Consider the following 15,997-nt stretch of genomic DNA (forward strand, 5'->3'; position numbering starts at 1 on the left):
TTGCACAAAAACGCTTTTGATGCTGCCCTGGGCATTGATACTTATTTCAATTCCTATTTTATTCACAGATTCCCAGGTTATTTACCATGACTCATTTCTCTTTTGGTTACAGAGCTCTAATGTGGCACATTAGTTGGGATATCAATCTGCGACATACTTACAACTATTTGGGGAAAGTGCATCGCTATGCTATGGTATTACTGACATTGTATGTTGAGACATTGGTAGACTACACCATGAAAGCATTAACCCTTTCCCTCCACCAAAACTCCGCCCGTAATAAACTTTTTCCCTTGTGCATCTCTGATCCGACCTGTAGCAGCAGCTGCATGTGCGCAGAACCACCTCACCTCTGGCGCAGGTCTGCCAAGAGCTCAGCAGTACCCAGCTGGGATGCAGCAGTGGCTTTTCTCCTCAGATGAATCAGACCGGTGCTTGAACTCCAGATGTTCACTTAGCCCACCAACTAACTTGCAGTTTCTTTCCTACAGCTGGGGCCACTTCGGATTTGTATATCTGTCATTCGATACCCTGTGTACTCCGCTCTGCTCTTACTTCGAAACAGTCATTGAGTGCATTCGTATTCAGATATGGCCTACAGGTTAGTGGCCAAGGTGAACCTTCTTTGAACATCCTATTTTTTTTCAACTGGGAATTGTCTAGTTAAGAAATACTCTGGCTTACACAGTTATTTTTTCTTTAGGGAATCTAATAGTCCCTTGGCATTGTGTATTACCCCAAAGTATCATCATTATGAATATGAATCACTGTTAGAATAACTGGGGAAAAGACCTGTAGTTTTCCAAGAATATTCCACATAAGCTGCCTAGCCACTTTATTTTTTTATGTACTGTGTAAGTGCTAACACTGATACAGCTGTACTCTGTGCCAGGCATTGTGTTAAACAGATTATTTCATGTAATCCTAACAGGCGCTCCATGCCTCACTCGGACTCCCTGAAAACAGAGCTTGAGACGAGGGCTTTGTGCAGGTAGGATGTTTGGGAGGTGATCCCTGAGGGTGTGAACGAGGGCTGCAGAAAGCGAGTCGGAGAAGGAGAAAGCAGAGTCAATAGAAGGCTGCGCTATTGAAGCACCATGGTGGGCCACTGGGACTTAACTCTGTGTCAGTGACCTCTTGAGAACGGGACAGAGGCCTCCCACAATTGTCCAGCGGGACAGGAAGCAGGGGCATTTATCCAGTGGTTCCCATGCCCCACAGGCCAAGGATTATTCCCAGACACAGGGAGCTCTGCTTGCAGGGAAGTGAGTAGATGCCGCCAGCAACAGCCCACTGTGGACACAGCTAAAGTCATAGGTGAAATATGTGAGTAGGGGCAACAGAAGCTTCTGACACAATTATTATCCTCCCATTTTACAGAAAGGGAACTGAGGTACCTGGAGGTGACTTCATCCTCCCAAGGTCACAAGGCTAGTCAGTGTGGGGCCAGGATTTAAACACAGACCATCTGACCTCAAAGCTCATGGCCCTAACTGTTGTGCTCCTGACCCCGCTCCGGCACAGGAGCGGTGATGATGGCTGCACTCCAGGCTTCCCTTGTGTAGCTCCACCTAGAGATCTGGGTGTCCATCGCCAAAATCTGGAACCCATCTTGGTGATATTTTTTCAAATGTTGCATTTCCTCCTTAGGGAATTTATTTTCTTTTAGTTGCAACAACACAAGAAAATGCTACTGAGATGCCACATCTGCATTCATGAGAAAAAAAAAAAAATGAGTATCTTTCATCTGAGACCATGTAGGAAGAGACAGGTTCCAGCAGTATATCACTTGAGGGAGATAAAAAGGGGAGAAAATATAGCTCATACAACTTGTCTTGATTTCAGAAACTGCTTTTCATTTTTTTATTAAAATGTTATTCTTCAAAGAGTACAGAAATACACCTGGCAATGACCTGTTAGAAGTCAGCCATCTGCTTCCAACATACATAAGAAACACACCAACCAGATTCTGCCTCATCAAACTTTATTAAGTTGTACATATACAGTATATTATCAGAACAACACCAAAGTGGCTACACTTGACAGATTCTCCTAAAGTGGACACAATTTTCCTAGAGATTATTATTCCCCTTGATAAAAGTTGTAATGATTGTGAAAGTTTTGAAAGATAAGCTTGAAGGGCCACAGCGCTCACTATCAGGGCAAGGAGCTATAGATGCCATGCACACAGGGCCCGGGAGGCAGTGGAGTCGTGGGAGGGTGTGGCAGCCCCGTTTCTGCTGTGAGCAAACAGTGCTATGAGGAGACCAACACAAAGAGGAAGGTGCTTCCTCTCCAGGGGCAGGGTCTTTGGTTCAGGAAACACAAGACACCACACCCAAGAGAAGTAAGGAAAACAAAGCTCCCTACAGGGTCTAGGCTCCCTCCAAGAGACAGGGCCAGTGTGGTCAAAAGAGGGGACGAATGGAGATGCGGAAGTTTGCTGATGAGGACACCCACTTCCCTTCAAGCTTGCTCAAGGCACCAGACTAGCTCCCCTAAGTACCAAGAGCAAGAACAAAACACCCTAGAGAAAAGGGCAGAGCTGGCACTTGGTTTGTCCTCACTAACAGGGAAGTGTTATCAGCGGTTCTAATTCAACCCGGTGAAATCCACCCCAGAGGGGTCCCAAATTGCTTGTGAGGCTGATGAGTTGAGGACACTGCCCTCCCTCTTCTACCCACTCTGGCTCCTGCAAAGACAGGGAAGGAGGAAGTGAAGAGCTTATCTGGGCCAGATGCTGCCGTGGCACTCGACAATGACTATTTCTCCCTGTTCTGTTCCTCCTCTGTGTCCAAAATTAAGAGAGAACCACAGTTGTACAAACAGACTGAAAAGGAGACTGGCCATACCTGAGTTCTGGAGTCTTCCTTGGAAGGAAACCATCTTTCTCAGATTCTTGCCAACCTTCTGGGCAGAATCACCTTTCCAAATCAGGTCTTTTCAGTTTGATGTTTCCAAAGAACCCAGCTTACACTAACTCTCCATTTAAAAAATACCTTTTAATTCCAAAAGTTTGCAGAAGATGATTTTTTCAATACACTTGACTCATACTGGTTGTTACATAGCACCTTTCATGCGAGATCATAGCGAAGAGAAAAAAACTACAGCGCTAGAGGCATCTCTCAGGCATCTCCCCCTGTAAGCTTCTCTCTCGTTTGTTGAGAAAACACAATTTAAGGTGAAACACATAGTGAAGACTTTTCAGTGTTTTCCAGCCACCACTGACCCTGACTGGAGGGGGCAGGTGGATCTCTCTGAGGCGTTGGTGGTGCCAAGGGAAAATCAGAATTATCAAGGACGAAATATCTCCCTTACTCCTGGCCACATCTATTGTCGTGTCTACCATAGGTGTGGAATCGTCATTCCCTCACCTACATCCCAATGAAAGGGAAGAAGGGTATCAGGAGAAACAGTTGAGTCATATGACTCGGGCTTCCAGAGAAATGGTGTAAGATGTCAAATCGCTATCTTCTCAACAGAAAATGTTTGACATGTTTAAGTTAATCAAACAGGCATTTTCTCTGGGGCCACCCTGCTCCATCATGATCTTGGAATTCCCTTAGAGTGCCCCTGCTCCCTGGGAGCTCTGAAAGTCTTCTCTCCGTGTGTTCTCTGCGGAGCCCAGGGAAGCGAGGCATCCCCAGCAAGTGTACACGGAATACCCGCCTCAAGACCCGTTCGAAACTGCCCAGCTCTTGTCCCCACAGAGAATCATGTGGACTTCACTAAGGACACGGACCACTGAGATGGATATGTATACTCCCTCAATAAAGAGGACACTGGATTTTATGTAGATTTCCCTATCATTCAAAAGCATCTGGCCCATATTGCAGGAATCAACTCATACTGAGTTGCAAGGAGATCATACAATCATATGGCCACAGTATTCCCACACTCTGGTGGGATATGGAAGCTCCCCATTGCTTCCAAGACCATCCTTGCTAGGAATCCACCTTTGGAAAAATGCTCACTTTATTGTTCCTGCTCATCTTCCGCTCCACCCTGCCAACTTTGGGCACCTTTGTCTGGATCAGCTCTTCTGGGGTGTTACCCAAGGGGGGAAGCAGCCGCTTCTTGCTGTTTCGGGTCTCTGAGAGCCACTGAGGAGGCAACTCAAAAGGCCCAAAGCCAAACTGCAGGGAATACTTATCAGGGAAGGTTTCAGGTTCCACAGGGGCTGCTGGTGCCACCTGGGATATAGAGTCCACTGTGCCCAAGGGTGGGGCAGAGGGCACAAACTGTGGCCCCTGCTCTCCCTCCAGGCAGGTGCTAAATATCTCCTTGGCCTGGAAGTCAGCTGAGCCAATGTACTTGGCCTCACTCTCTTCCTCATCCTCTGTGGGCTTAAAGATCTGCTGCTGCCCAATGTGGAACATCTCCAGGAGCTGGCTGCCCGAGCGTATGCTGGGTTCCAGGCTGGCCTCAGCCACGCCGCTCCCTGTACTGACCACATTACGGCGACTGTACCGGTGGTGTAGTTGTACCAGGGTCCCTATCAAGCACTTGCGGACAGATTTGTTCACAGTAAGAAAGAGAACAGGGTTTGCCAGCAGGGAGACTTTGGGGAGCCAAATGGCAGTGAGCAGCAAGAAGACGGAAGTGTCGGGGACATTGAGCACGGTCTGGTAGACGACCAGGGTGGCATAGGGCACGCTACACAAGATGAAGACCATCACCATGGAGAGCAGGGTGGCGTGCAGCTCGGCCTCCCGCTGGGAGGCATAGGGAATAGAGATGGTGTTCTGTGGGGTCCGGAGCGCTGCTATGATGACCTTCTTCTTCTGGCTGGCACTCAGGGCCCGTCGGATCAGTATCAAGAAGAGGAACACCACCGCCACAGGCACAATGACCGTGGTGATGTTATACACCAGAACGTACACGAGGTGGCCCAAGGAGTTGCTCCAGACTTCCGTGCAGGTGGACGTGGCATAGATGTCGGCCACATTGGTTACTGCAAACACAGGGACACTGGCCACCACTGCATGGGCCCAGATGTACATCACCAGTTCACGTGACTTGGCATCAGATATTTTCCTCTCCAGTGGATAGAGGACTGAGTAGTACCTGCAAAATACACAAACAAAATTAATTCCACAGAAGACACTTTTAAAATTAGGGGAATCTATATCACCAAAAGCAAGTGAGAGGGAAGAAAGGTCAAGTTCTTTTATTCAGCCTAAGATAAAGAAACACTGAGGGAATCCCAGAAGCCAGACCTTAAGTTTTGAGGACTTTGCAAGTACAATAAGAAGCGTCACTAGACCAAAAAACAGAAACCTTTCCAAAGCAGCAGAGGAAAGCCCTGTCCTCACCAGGCGTTACAGGAAAACAAGGAAACAATTTCAATTCATAGCTAGCTTTATCATTGTTGCTACCAGGATGAAATCTCAAAGAGTGCTCTCAATATAAAAGATTTCTCCATCTGCTATAAAGATATCTACTTTTCAATTTGAGGGTAAAGGGTAATTGGTAAAAAATTTTACATGGGCTAAAGAAGCTTTAGGGCAATCTTCAAAGCTACCAACAGAAATCAGTTTGTCTACAAACATATCTAAAGCAGACCACGCCACAGTCCAGATATCATTAGCAATTACAGCTGTTCAGGGCAGAAGAACCCAGGATGAAGAATGGACTCTGACAAGGTCCTTTCACAAAAATCAATTCAGCTGACAAGAGTTATGCCTGCTCAACAGTCATTGCTCCCATGATAATCACTCAGTAACCCTCAGGGCAATTAATAGGTCTAAAATGCCTGTACAATTAGATTTTTGTTAAAATCAGATGAGACATTGGTTTTCCTTCCAACCATTAACTTGATCGTCTGTAACCACCTAAACAGAATTCCAAAAGCACGCTGTTTCAGTATCACCAGAGATTTGAGGGAACCGAGTAACTCTTTGGACCCTAGAACCACATCTGTAGTAAAAGGGCTGCTACTAGCCCTCAGAGATATGGTCAGTTTCTTCACATTAGTTTGGCCATATCTGTGCAGTCAGTTAATGCTAGGGTTGACCTTACAACCTTAGTGACACCCAATCACTTATAGGGCAAGTAAGCAGGCAAGCCTTCCAATAACACGTACTTCTTTTTTTTTTTTTTTTTTTTTTTTTTTTGAGATAGAGTCTCACTCTGTCGCCCAGGCTGGAGTGCAGTAGTGCAATCTAGGCTCATTGCAACCTTCGCCTCCTGGGTTCAAGCCATTCTCCTACTTCAGTCTCTCAAGCAGCTGGAATTACAGACATGCACTACCATGCCTGGCTAATTTTTATATTTTTAGTAGAGACGGAGTTTCGCCATGTTGGCCCAGTCTGGTCTCGAACTCCTGACCTCAGTTGATCCACCTGCCTCGGCCTCCCAAAGTGGTTGGATTACAGACGTGAGTCATTGTGCCCAGCCTCCTGTAACAGGTACTTCTGACCACCACCTATGCACCAGGTCCTGTGCCTGGCACTGGGTTATAAGAATGAAAAGACACAGGAATGTCTCTAAACCCAATGGGGACAAAGATACACACACTAACAATTATGAACAAGGAGATGACAGCTCTACTAGCCACAGGCACAAAGGAGGTACAGGTAGCGCCTAAAGCCACCTGGGAAAATAGCAAGAGAAGGAGACACTGCAGTGGAGTCTGGCAGGGGGACCAGCAGAAGGGGAACATTCCAGGCTGAGAGAGATGGGATGTAAACACAATAGTGACCACGGACAATCGGGGAAGGAGGGAGCATGGTAAGATGTGTTCTAGATTTCTTTCTGGGAGGAGGGAAAAAGAGAAAGAAGTACCTAAGTGATGCATGCTTTCACATTTTTTCTCTGAATATAGGTAGTTTTCTAAGGATGACTCAGTAAATACGTGATGGCCCCACCCCTACACATGAATACATGCTTAGGAGTTCACTGGCTCTGACTGCCATTTGCTCACTGACATGTAACAAACCCAGGCTTCCATTAATTTCCAATCCTGTTATGTGTTGGGAAGCAGATTGCAACATAAGCACACGGGCTCACTATAAATAATGTTCTTACTGTGTACACCTCTAAACGATGATGCAAGAAGTGTAGATGACCTCCCGATTAACCTGCTGACTTAGTGCCATGAAACAAATAGTTATGAAGGAAGTGAGAGAAAAGACTGTCTACTCTTCTTCAGGTGTACATGCAGATGCTTGCGAGTAATTTGCATCTGTGAATAACAAAATAGGAATTTACCAGCCCTGTTTTCCTACTAAAAGGACTTGTTTTACTTTTTAAAATTATGGTAAAATTACAGTAGCTTTTCTGCTGGAAAGAAAATGAGAATTTCTTACTGTTTTTGTATTTGTTTAAGACCAACGCCCCAGAAATAACCCACAGGGATTATTGCACTGCTTCCAGGTATAACAGCAAACTGTTCAGAATAACGTATTCTCCTTCTTGTTGAGTCTTATTTAAAAAAAGAAAACCTTTCAGGATTCACAGCAGCATTACTCACAATATCCAAAAAGTAGAAACAACCTAAATATCCACCAACTAGTAAATGGAGAAACAGATTCGGTATACTCCTAAAATTGAATGAATATATTATTTGGCCATGAAAATGAATGAAGTACTGATAAATTCTATAACACGAACTTTGAAAACATGCTGAGTGAAAGAAGCCAGACACAAAAGAACACACATTGTACGATTCCACTTACATGTAATGTCCAATAACGTAAACATACAGAAAAAGAAAGTAGACTCATGGCTGCTATGGTCTGCGCACAAGGAGTGACTGTAAGTAAATGGGCACAAGTTTCTTCGTGAGTTAATGGAAATATGTTAAAATTATATGGTGACGGTGGCTGTACAACTCTATAAATATATTAAAATTCATTGACTTGTATACTTTAAATAGGTGAATTTTATCATATGTAAATTATATCTCAGTCCAGAATATCAAACTGAAGACTTAAGACTTTACCAGAACAGGTACTACCAGGGGAATTCAGCAGGACACTGAACACAAAATGGTTCGACATAAAAGGCATTAGCGTACCCACCAGAAGCACTCTTGAGAAAGGACTCTGACTTCACTCTTATATTCGAGTCCTGTGCAATGGCACTTTCCAGATATTCAAAAAGCAATGGAAGAGACATGCAACATCACCATAAAGCAGGTGTGGCAAATTGGCATCTCAGGGCATACGTTCACCTTGCTAAAGGGATTTGGATGACCCACATAATACTTTTTGAAAAAATATTAATTGCCAACATTTTAAATTATGGAATTCTAGATTTTTTTATTCCTCTTCTGAAAGAATAGAAAAGTCCTGCCCACTGAATCTAGATTCCTACAAAGCAATTATTAGCTGCAACTGCTGAGCGGCTGATCCCCATGAACGGAAATGTGGACACACTCTTCACAGGCCACAACTGCAACCTGGCCTGTTGTGGCTTGACTTGTCACCTGCCTTGTTTGGCTCCATGGATGGTGAGATTCCAGTCCCTTCTAAAGAGCTGCAGCTGTTCCTGGCAAGATTTGATGGTAACATGATTGCAGAAATATATCTAAGGAAGAATGTGCCATCAGAAGGGAAGCCTGAGAAAGAGAGGCAAATATTGGTGCAGCCCATCCTAACACAGGCCATAAATAATTCGCTTAATTCTTTCTACTGCTCTGGAATCTGAGGCTCAGAAAGTTTAAGCAACTTTACCCAAAGCCACTCAGCTAGAAACCTATGTAGGCAGGACTCAAAGTCAGGCTTCTATTCCAACATCCATTCTCTTAACCACAACGGCAATGACTTCTCCCAGTATGCTGGGGGCTTCATGTAACTCTGTGTCCCTCCATGCAGACAGCATCAGGCAGCTGAAGAAATCAGGGTCCCTGGCCTGAGAGGCTGAAATGACTCTGCAGGTGAGTTATACAATCAATACCCTCACAGGTCATTAAGGTATTATGTTTTGAATGGACAAAGAGTTCTAAATTTTCACATTAGTCTAAAATGTAGTTAAATTTTAACATAGGGCATAAAATCAGAATAACCAACACTTTCCCTTCAGCAATGTTTCCTCTCTGTTAATCTTGAAATCAAAAGTACTCATGGATATAAAATACTTTTCAATTTTTGCTTGCTTACTTAATTCAATTCTCTAGAATATATTATCTAAACTGTATTCATGAAGCACTAGCTAGAAAAGAAAAAGGCAGGAATTTGCTGATTATGAGATCTTTACACAATTTTGATAAAATTGATCAAATTATGTAGAATTGCAGTAACTGAGAGGTAAGGTTCACTTCCAAATGAACATCCTTTTAAAGAGGATGTGAAGAGAAAGCAATCACCACTGCAATATGAAGCCTTGGAAATCAATCCTCCAGAGGAATTCTGGTGTTACCTGGCCAGATCCAACTGGACCATCTAATCATTTGTTAAATAACCTCTGAATCATTCCCTTGTTCTTTCAGAGATGTTCCATACTGCATCAAAAAGCCCTCATTGCAGAGTTACCGATCAGATGAAAAATCTACTGCAAATTACAACACAAATACCACCAACTGCAACCAAGCTGAAGTGACACCGTGATCTAGCAGCTCCGCCCCAGCATCCTCACCATGGAACTCCCACCCCCAGGTCTTCTCTCAATGGTTCTGTTTTCCCTGGCTGTTGCTAAATCAACCTGTCCTTTGTGAGGCATCTGTTTTGGACATTTATTCTCTTTCTGTTCATCACAAGCAGACTAAAAAGCAGTACACAGAACACTGACTACTCATTTGCCTCATGTTGCTAATTTTTTAATACAACTCAAAAGAAAGTTAGCTCCTGGCTACCTGATCTTACCTGTCCAAAGCAATAGCAGGGAAGCTGAGGATGGTCACAGAACAGAAGACTTTGTGCAAAAATTTGACGACCTTGCAGAAGAGCATGGTGTAGATCCACCAGCAACAGTGAGGACTGGTGCTGAGGACGATGTCGAAGGGCACACAGACCAGGCTGGCACAAATCCCCGAGCAGGCCAGGTTTTTAATGAACCTGTTGGTGACAGATTTGAACACGGTTGTGCGGCAAGTTGACCATAACACCATGAAGTTTCCTGGCCAGATATGAAAGAAAATAAAATAATTTAAATAAAAATTTAAAAAACATAAAAAGGAAAAAAATACAGGTTAAAAAATGTAAAAAAAAAAAAAAAAAAACCACATTTGAGAGTTGATTTCAAAAGATTTAATTTAAATCCTATTACAATTAAAATTTAACATATTATATGATATATTATGTCAATTAGGTGACATTATTAAATCACTTACATATCAATAAGTCTAGAAAAAATTTTAGTGGTGAGATTCTCTATTTACTTTTGGGCAAAACAGTATTATAACAATAGCTTAGTCTCATCAGCATATAAACAATTTGTTAGTTATTACTTAATCCCAGGCAGTCTGCTCTTATCACGTTTTCCAATGACCTCCACGTTGCCAAACTCTGCAATAGAAATACAGTGCAAGCCACACATGTCATCTTAAATTTCTGGTAGCCACGTTTTAAAATAGTAAACAGAAGAGGTGAAATTTTAATATTTTTTATTCAACCCAAAAGATCCTAAATATTTCAACATATAATGATTACTTTAAAATTAATATTTTGCATTCTTGTTTTTATACTAAGTCTTCAAAATCCAGTGTGCATTTTATTTTACACTGACAGCACATCTCAGTTTGCACTAGTCACCTTTCAATAGCCACAGGCAGCTCGTGACCACCATACTGGACAGCACCATTCTAGACTTCAGCAGCGGCGATGCAACCAACCATCTCTCTTTGAGCATTGTCCTCTGCGGCTTCCACAGGCCTACAACCTCCTGGCTTTCCTTCCACCCTCCCACTTCCACCTATCCTTGGCTGCTGCAAGTCTACTCTTACCAGGTTTTGCAGAAGAGCATGGTACAGCTCCGCCCCCTCTATCCTCTCTCAGTAGCCTCTCCCTACGTTAGACTACCCATTCTGGTAATTTTCCATCAAAATGCTAATGACTCCCAAATTCAGGTCCTAAAGTAGGCGTTTCCTCTCAGCTGTAGACTCCTTTTTCCAGATAAACTTCTGATACCCCTCTCAATCCCCACCATGTTCCTCAAGGGACTCTGATGCCTACTCTGATGCCTACTGCCTAATCTCATACCTTCCTTCCCCTGGCTTGCTGGGCTCCTGCCACTCCAGCTTTTGATCCATTCCTGAAACACATCAGGGCTAATCCTGCCTCAGTGCCTTTGTACATGTTTTTTTATACTGCTTGGGATGTTGTTCATATGGCTGATTACTTTAAATCCCAGTCTTAGTTTAAATGCTGCCTTGTCAGAAAAGCCTTCTCTAACCATCATTTTATTTTAAACACTAACTGCTCCTGCCTCCATTATGCTCCATTATCATATCCCATTGCATCTTTCATAGTTCTCATCACAATTATTCATTTGTTGACTTGTTATCTCTCCATTTCATGAAGAAAACTGTATCAATCTTGTTCACTGTTATAACTCCATGCCTAGCTCAGTATCTGGCACAGAGTAGGCGTTCGATAAATATTTGCTGAAGAAATGAATTTGTAAAATAAGCAGACACACAGTAATCAAAAGTCCCTGTGGTAAGAGAACGTCTTTTGTAGTATGTATGTCCTGTAAAGATACTCTAAGTCAGCAAGCAGTTCCCAAATCTCGCCATACATCGGAATGACTGTACCAGATATAAGTGCATAAATATGGCACTGGGAACCTGCAACTGTAACGAGCACATTGGTCCAGCTGGCCCCCAGACTACAGTTGCTTTTAAACCACTTTTAGACAGAGTCCACAGCCTCATGCCCAGACTCTCACAGGGAACCAGGCCTCAGGTGTGCAGGCCTGCCTGCCGAGGGGTTATATTAGCATTTACATGCTCATGAATGAGGAAAGTTGTTTTCATGCTGTTATTTCTTTAAAACCAGAGACTGCTATAATCACATTTTATTTCCATCTATTTATATGCCTCTAGGCAGCATCCAGAGCCTAATCTCTTCTGCTATTAAGAACCTGAGGCTAAAGAATCCTGTGTTCTTTCCATTCTCTAAACCTCTCCTCTCGTTCTCTCTCCTCATTTAAAACTGACTCATTTGGTTTGAAGAACCTGAATTGGACCAATATGTCAGGAGAGAAGCACCCATACCCAATACCCAATTGGCTACGCATTTAAAAATAAATGTGTGTGTGTGTGCTTGTGTGTGCACGTGCATGCCCACACAGCAACACAGCAAGATAACTATATGATTATTTAACCTCATTAGCACTTCAGATTCTCCTTCGTTTTACAAGGCATACCAAGTAAGGATAATTCAGTATATATTTAAGTAACAAAAGTTTCAACCTCCATATACTTTTTATTTTAGAGGTCACATTGTAAGTCACCTAATCTCCCCTAGAAATGATCTAAGTTCTGGAACCATTCCAATTGCTTATGTATTCTCATTATACTTTCTAATGTTGAATTCCATGACAATACCCAATGCCGTAGCTATGAACACAGCAACACAATTAGGATATACTCACAGCCCATACAACCAAAAAGGAAATAAGAGGTAGAGAGTGGTGACATTGGTACAAGTCTGCCCTTCCTGGGACTGCTGTAACTCTGTCATTCCTCAAGAAAAATAACTAATGGATACTAGGCTTAAGACTTGAGTGATGAAATAATCTGTACAACAAACCCCCATGACACGTGTATCTATGTAACAAACCTGCACATCTGCACATGTAGCCCTGAACTTAAAATAAAAGTTAAAAAATGCAAATTAAGATTTCTCTTTCTGTAATATACATAATAGTCAAAGAGAGTGGATTTGGAAGCCAAAACATGTGAATTAACCACAACTCTGACAAACCGTGCTTGATTGATAATGAAGAACCTTTTTCCAACTAAATTTTGCCTCTGCAAAATTTTAGCTTTGGTTGTCCTTTTCAACTGGTTTATTGGCTTTGCATCTTTGAGAGCAATAATTCTGGCCTTTTAAAGAGACTAGCAACTAAAATGAAAAAGATACTCCAAAAGAGCATTGGGAAATCGTGTGCATCTGAGAATCCTCCGGGCAAAAAAGACATATTACCCCTTTGAAAACTACCAGCTTCCCCAGACTTAAAGCAGTAAAAGATCCATGGCCATGCTTTTACAGAAAGATAACACACCACCCAGAATATTCTAAAAACTAGAACTTGAAAAAAGCTAATGCAAACTGGAGGTGATATTAAATTACAAGGAAAAGTCTATGACAGACTGTGCCAAGAGAGAGGCCAAAGTGGATCCACAAGGGTCAGAAAGGCTACAAAGGAACTTTTACATTCAGTATACACCTTGTGATGCAAGAGGGAAGTTTAAACAAGTAACAGTAATCCCATAATAGAAGAAACAACCAGCCGACAACTACTTTGTGTTACTGGATTTTTTAATGCCTTCTTTGCTTCAGTTTGCAGTCCAAAATGAAACCAAGAAGAGTCTCTTGGGTTAAAAGAACTGTGTGAAGGGCATATTAGGAAAGGCTTTTAATTAATATGCCAGGTAACAACAGGAATGACTTTTAACCTAACTATGCATTATATAAAGCAGCTTTCTTATATAGAACATACAGTTGGCTCTTGCTTTTTATTATTATTATTTTTTATTATACTTTAAGTTCTAGGGTACATGTGCACAACCTGCAGGTTTGTTACATATGTATACATGTGCCATGTTGGTGTGCTGCACCCATTAACTCGTCATTTACATTAGGTATATCTCCTAATGCTGTCCCTCCCCTCCTCCCCCCACCCCATGACAGGCCCTGGTGTGTGATGTTCCCCACCCTGTGTCCAAGTGATCTCATTGTTCAGTTCCCACCTATGAGGACATGTGGTGTTTGGTTTTCTGTCCTTGCGATAGTTTGCTCAGAATGATAGTTTCCAGCTTCATCCATGTCCCTACAAAGGACATGAACTCATCCTTTTTTATGGCTGCATAGTATTCCATGGTGTATATGTGCCACATTTTCTTATTCCAGTCTATCATTGATGGACATTTGGGTTGGTTCCAGGTCTTTGCTATTGTGAATAGGGCCGCAATAAACATACATGTGCATGTGTCTTTATAGCAGCATGATTTATAATCCTTTGGGTATACACCCAGTAATGGGATGGCTGGGTCAAATGGTATTTCTAGTTCTAGATCCTTGAGGAATCGCCACACTGTCTTCCACAATGGTTGAACTAGTTTACAGTCCCACCAACAGTGTAAAAGTGTTCCTATTTCTCCACATCCTCTCCAGCACCTGCTGTTTCCTGGCTTTTTAATGATTGCCATTCTAACTGGTGTGAGATGGTATCTCATTGTGGTTTTGATTTGCATTTCTCTGACAGTGAGTGATGATGAGCATTTTTTCATGTGTCTGTTGGCTGCATAAATGTCTTCTTTTGAAAAGTGTCTGTTCATATCCTTTGCCCACTTTTTGATGGGGTTGTTTGTTTTTATCTTGTAAATTTATTTGAGTTCTTTATAGATTCTGGATATTAGCCCTTTGTCAGATGAGTAGATTGCAAAAATTTTCTCCCATTCTGTAGGTTGCCTGCTCACTCTGATGGTAGTTTCTTTTGCTGTGCAGAAGCTCTTTAGTTTAATTAGATCCCATTTGTCAATTTTGGCTTTTGTTGCCATTGCTTTTGGTGCTTTAGTCACGAAGTCCTTGCCTATGCCTATGTCCTGAATGGTATTGCCTAGGATTTCTTCTAGGGTTTTTATAGTTTTAGGTCTAACATTTAAGTCTTTAATCCATCTTGAATTAATTTTTGTATAAGGTGTAAGGAAGGGATCTAGTTTCAGCTCTCTACATATGGCTAGCCAGTTTTCCCAGCACTATTTATTAAATAGGGAATCCTTTCCCCATTTCTTGTTTTTGTCAGGTTTGTCAAAGATTAGATGATTGTAGATGTGTGGTATTATTTCTGAGGGCTCTGTTCCGTTCCATTGGTCTATATCTCGGTTTTGGTACCAGCACCATGCTGTTTTGGTTACTGTAGCCTTGTAGTATAGTTTGAAGTCAGGTAGCGTGATGTCTCCAGCTTTGTTCTTTTGGCTTAGGATTGTCTTGGCAATGTGGGCTCTTTTATGGTTCCATATGAACTTTAAAGTAGTTTTTCCAATTCTGTGAAGAAAGTCATTGGTAGCTTGATGGGCATGAATTTGAATCTATAAATGACCTTGGGCAGTATGGACATTTTCACGATATTGATTCTTCCTATCCATGAGCATGAAATGTTCTTCCATTTGTTTGTGTCGTCTTTTATTTCATGGAGCAGTGGTTTGTAGTTCTCCTTGAAAAGGTCTTTCACATCCCTTGTAAGTTGGGATCCTAGGTATTTTATTCTCTTTGAAGCAATTGTGAATGGGAGTTCACTCATGATTTGGCTCTCTGTCTGTGCCTGGTGTATAGGAATGCTTGTGATTTTGCACATTGATTTTGTATCCTGAGACTTTGCTGAAGTTGCTTATTAGCTTAAGGAGATTTTGGGCTGAGATGATGGGGTTTTCTAAATATACAATCATGTCATCTGCAAACAGGGACAATTTGACTTACTCTTTTCCTAACTGAATACCTTTATTTCTTTCTTCTGCCTGATTGCCCTGGCCAGAACTTCCAACACTATGTTGCATAGGAGTGGTGAGAGAGGGCATCCCTGTCTTGTGCCAGATTTCAAAGGGAATGCTTCCAGTTTTTGCCTATTCAGTGTGATATTGGCTGTGAGTTTGTCATAAATAGCTCCTATTATTTTGAGGTATGTCCCATCAATATGTAATTTATTGAGAGTTTTTAGCATGAAGGCTGTTGAATTTTGTCGAAGGCCTTTTTCTGCATCTATTGAGATAATCATGTGGTTTTTGTCTTCAGTTCTGTTTACATGCTGGATTACATTTATTGATTTGCGTATGTTGAACCAGCCTTGCATCCCAGGGATGAAGCCCACTTGATCATAGTGGATAAGTTTT

At 42.2% G+C, this 15,997-nt stretch overlaps 1 protein-coding gene across 3 annotated transcripts in view; it reads right to left on the reverse strand.

Annotated features, from left to right (window-relative positions):
* Positions 1–1,849: 1,849 nt before the first annotated feature.
* Positions 1,850–15,997, reverse strand: part of GPR176 (G protein-coupled receptor 176) — a 119,031-nt gene continuing 104,883 nt past the window's right edge. For 2 of the 3 annotated variants that reach the window (XM_025390807.1, XM_025390809.1), the window contains exons 2-3: positions 9,807–10,059; positions 1,850–5,067 (exon numbers count right to left, since the gene is read on the reverse strand). In XM_025390807.1, the coding sequence (XP_025246592.1) occupies positions 3,945–5,067; positions 9,807–10,059 (1,376 nt within the window). In that variant the 3' untranslated portion in view covers positions 1,850–3,944. Of the gene's footprint in view, positions 5,068–9,806; positions 10,060–10,390; positions 10,449–15,997 lie in introns of all 3 variants that reach the window. The other variant, XM_025390808.1, reaches the window with a different exon arrangement.

The sequence above is a fragment of the Theropithecus gelada genome, chromosome 7a (genome assembly GCF_003255815.1).
Source record: "Theropithecus gelada isolate Dixy chromosome 7a, Tgel_1.0, whole genome shotgun sequence".
In the NCBI taxonomy this organism is placed as follows: domain Eukaryota; kingdom Metazoa; phylum Chordata; class Mammalia; order Primates; family Cercopithecidae; genus Theropithecus; species Theropithecus gelada.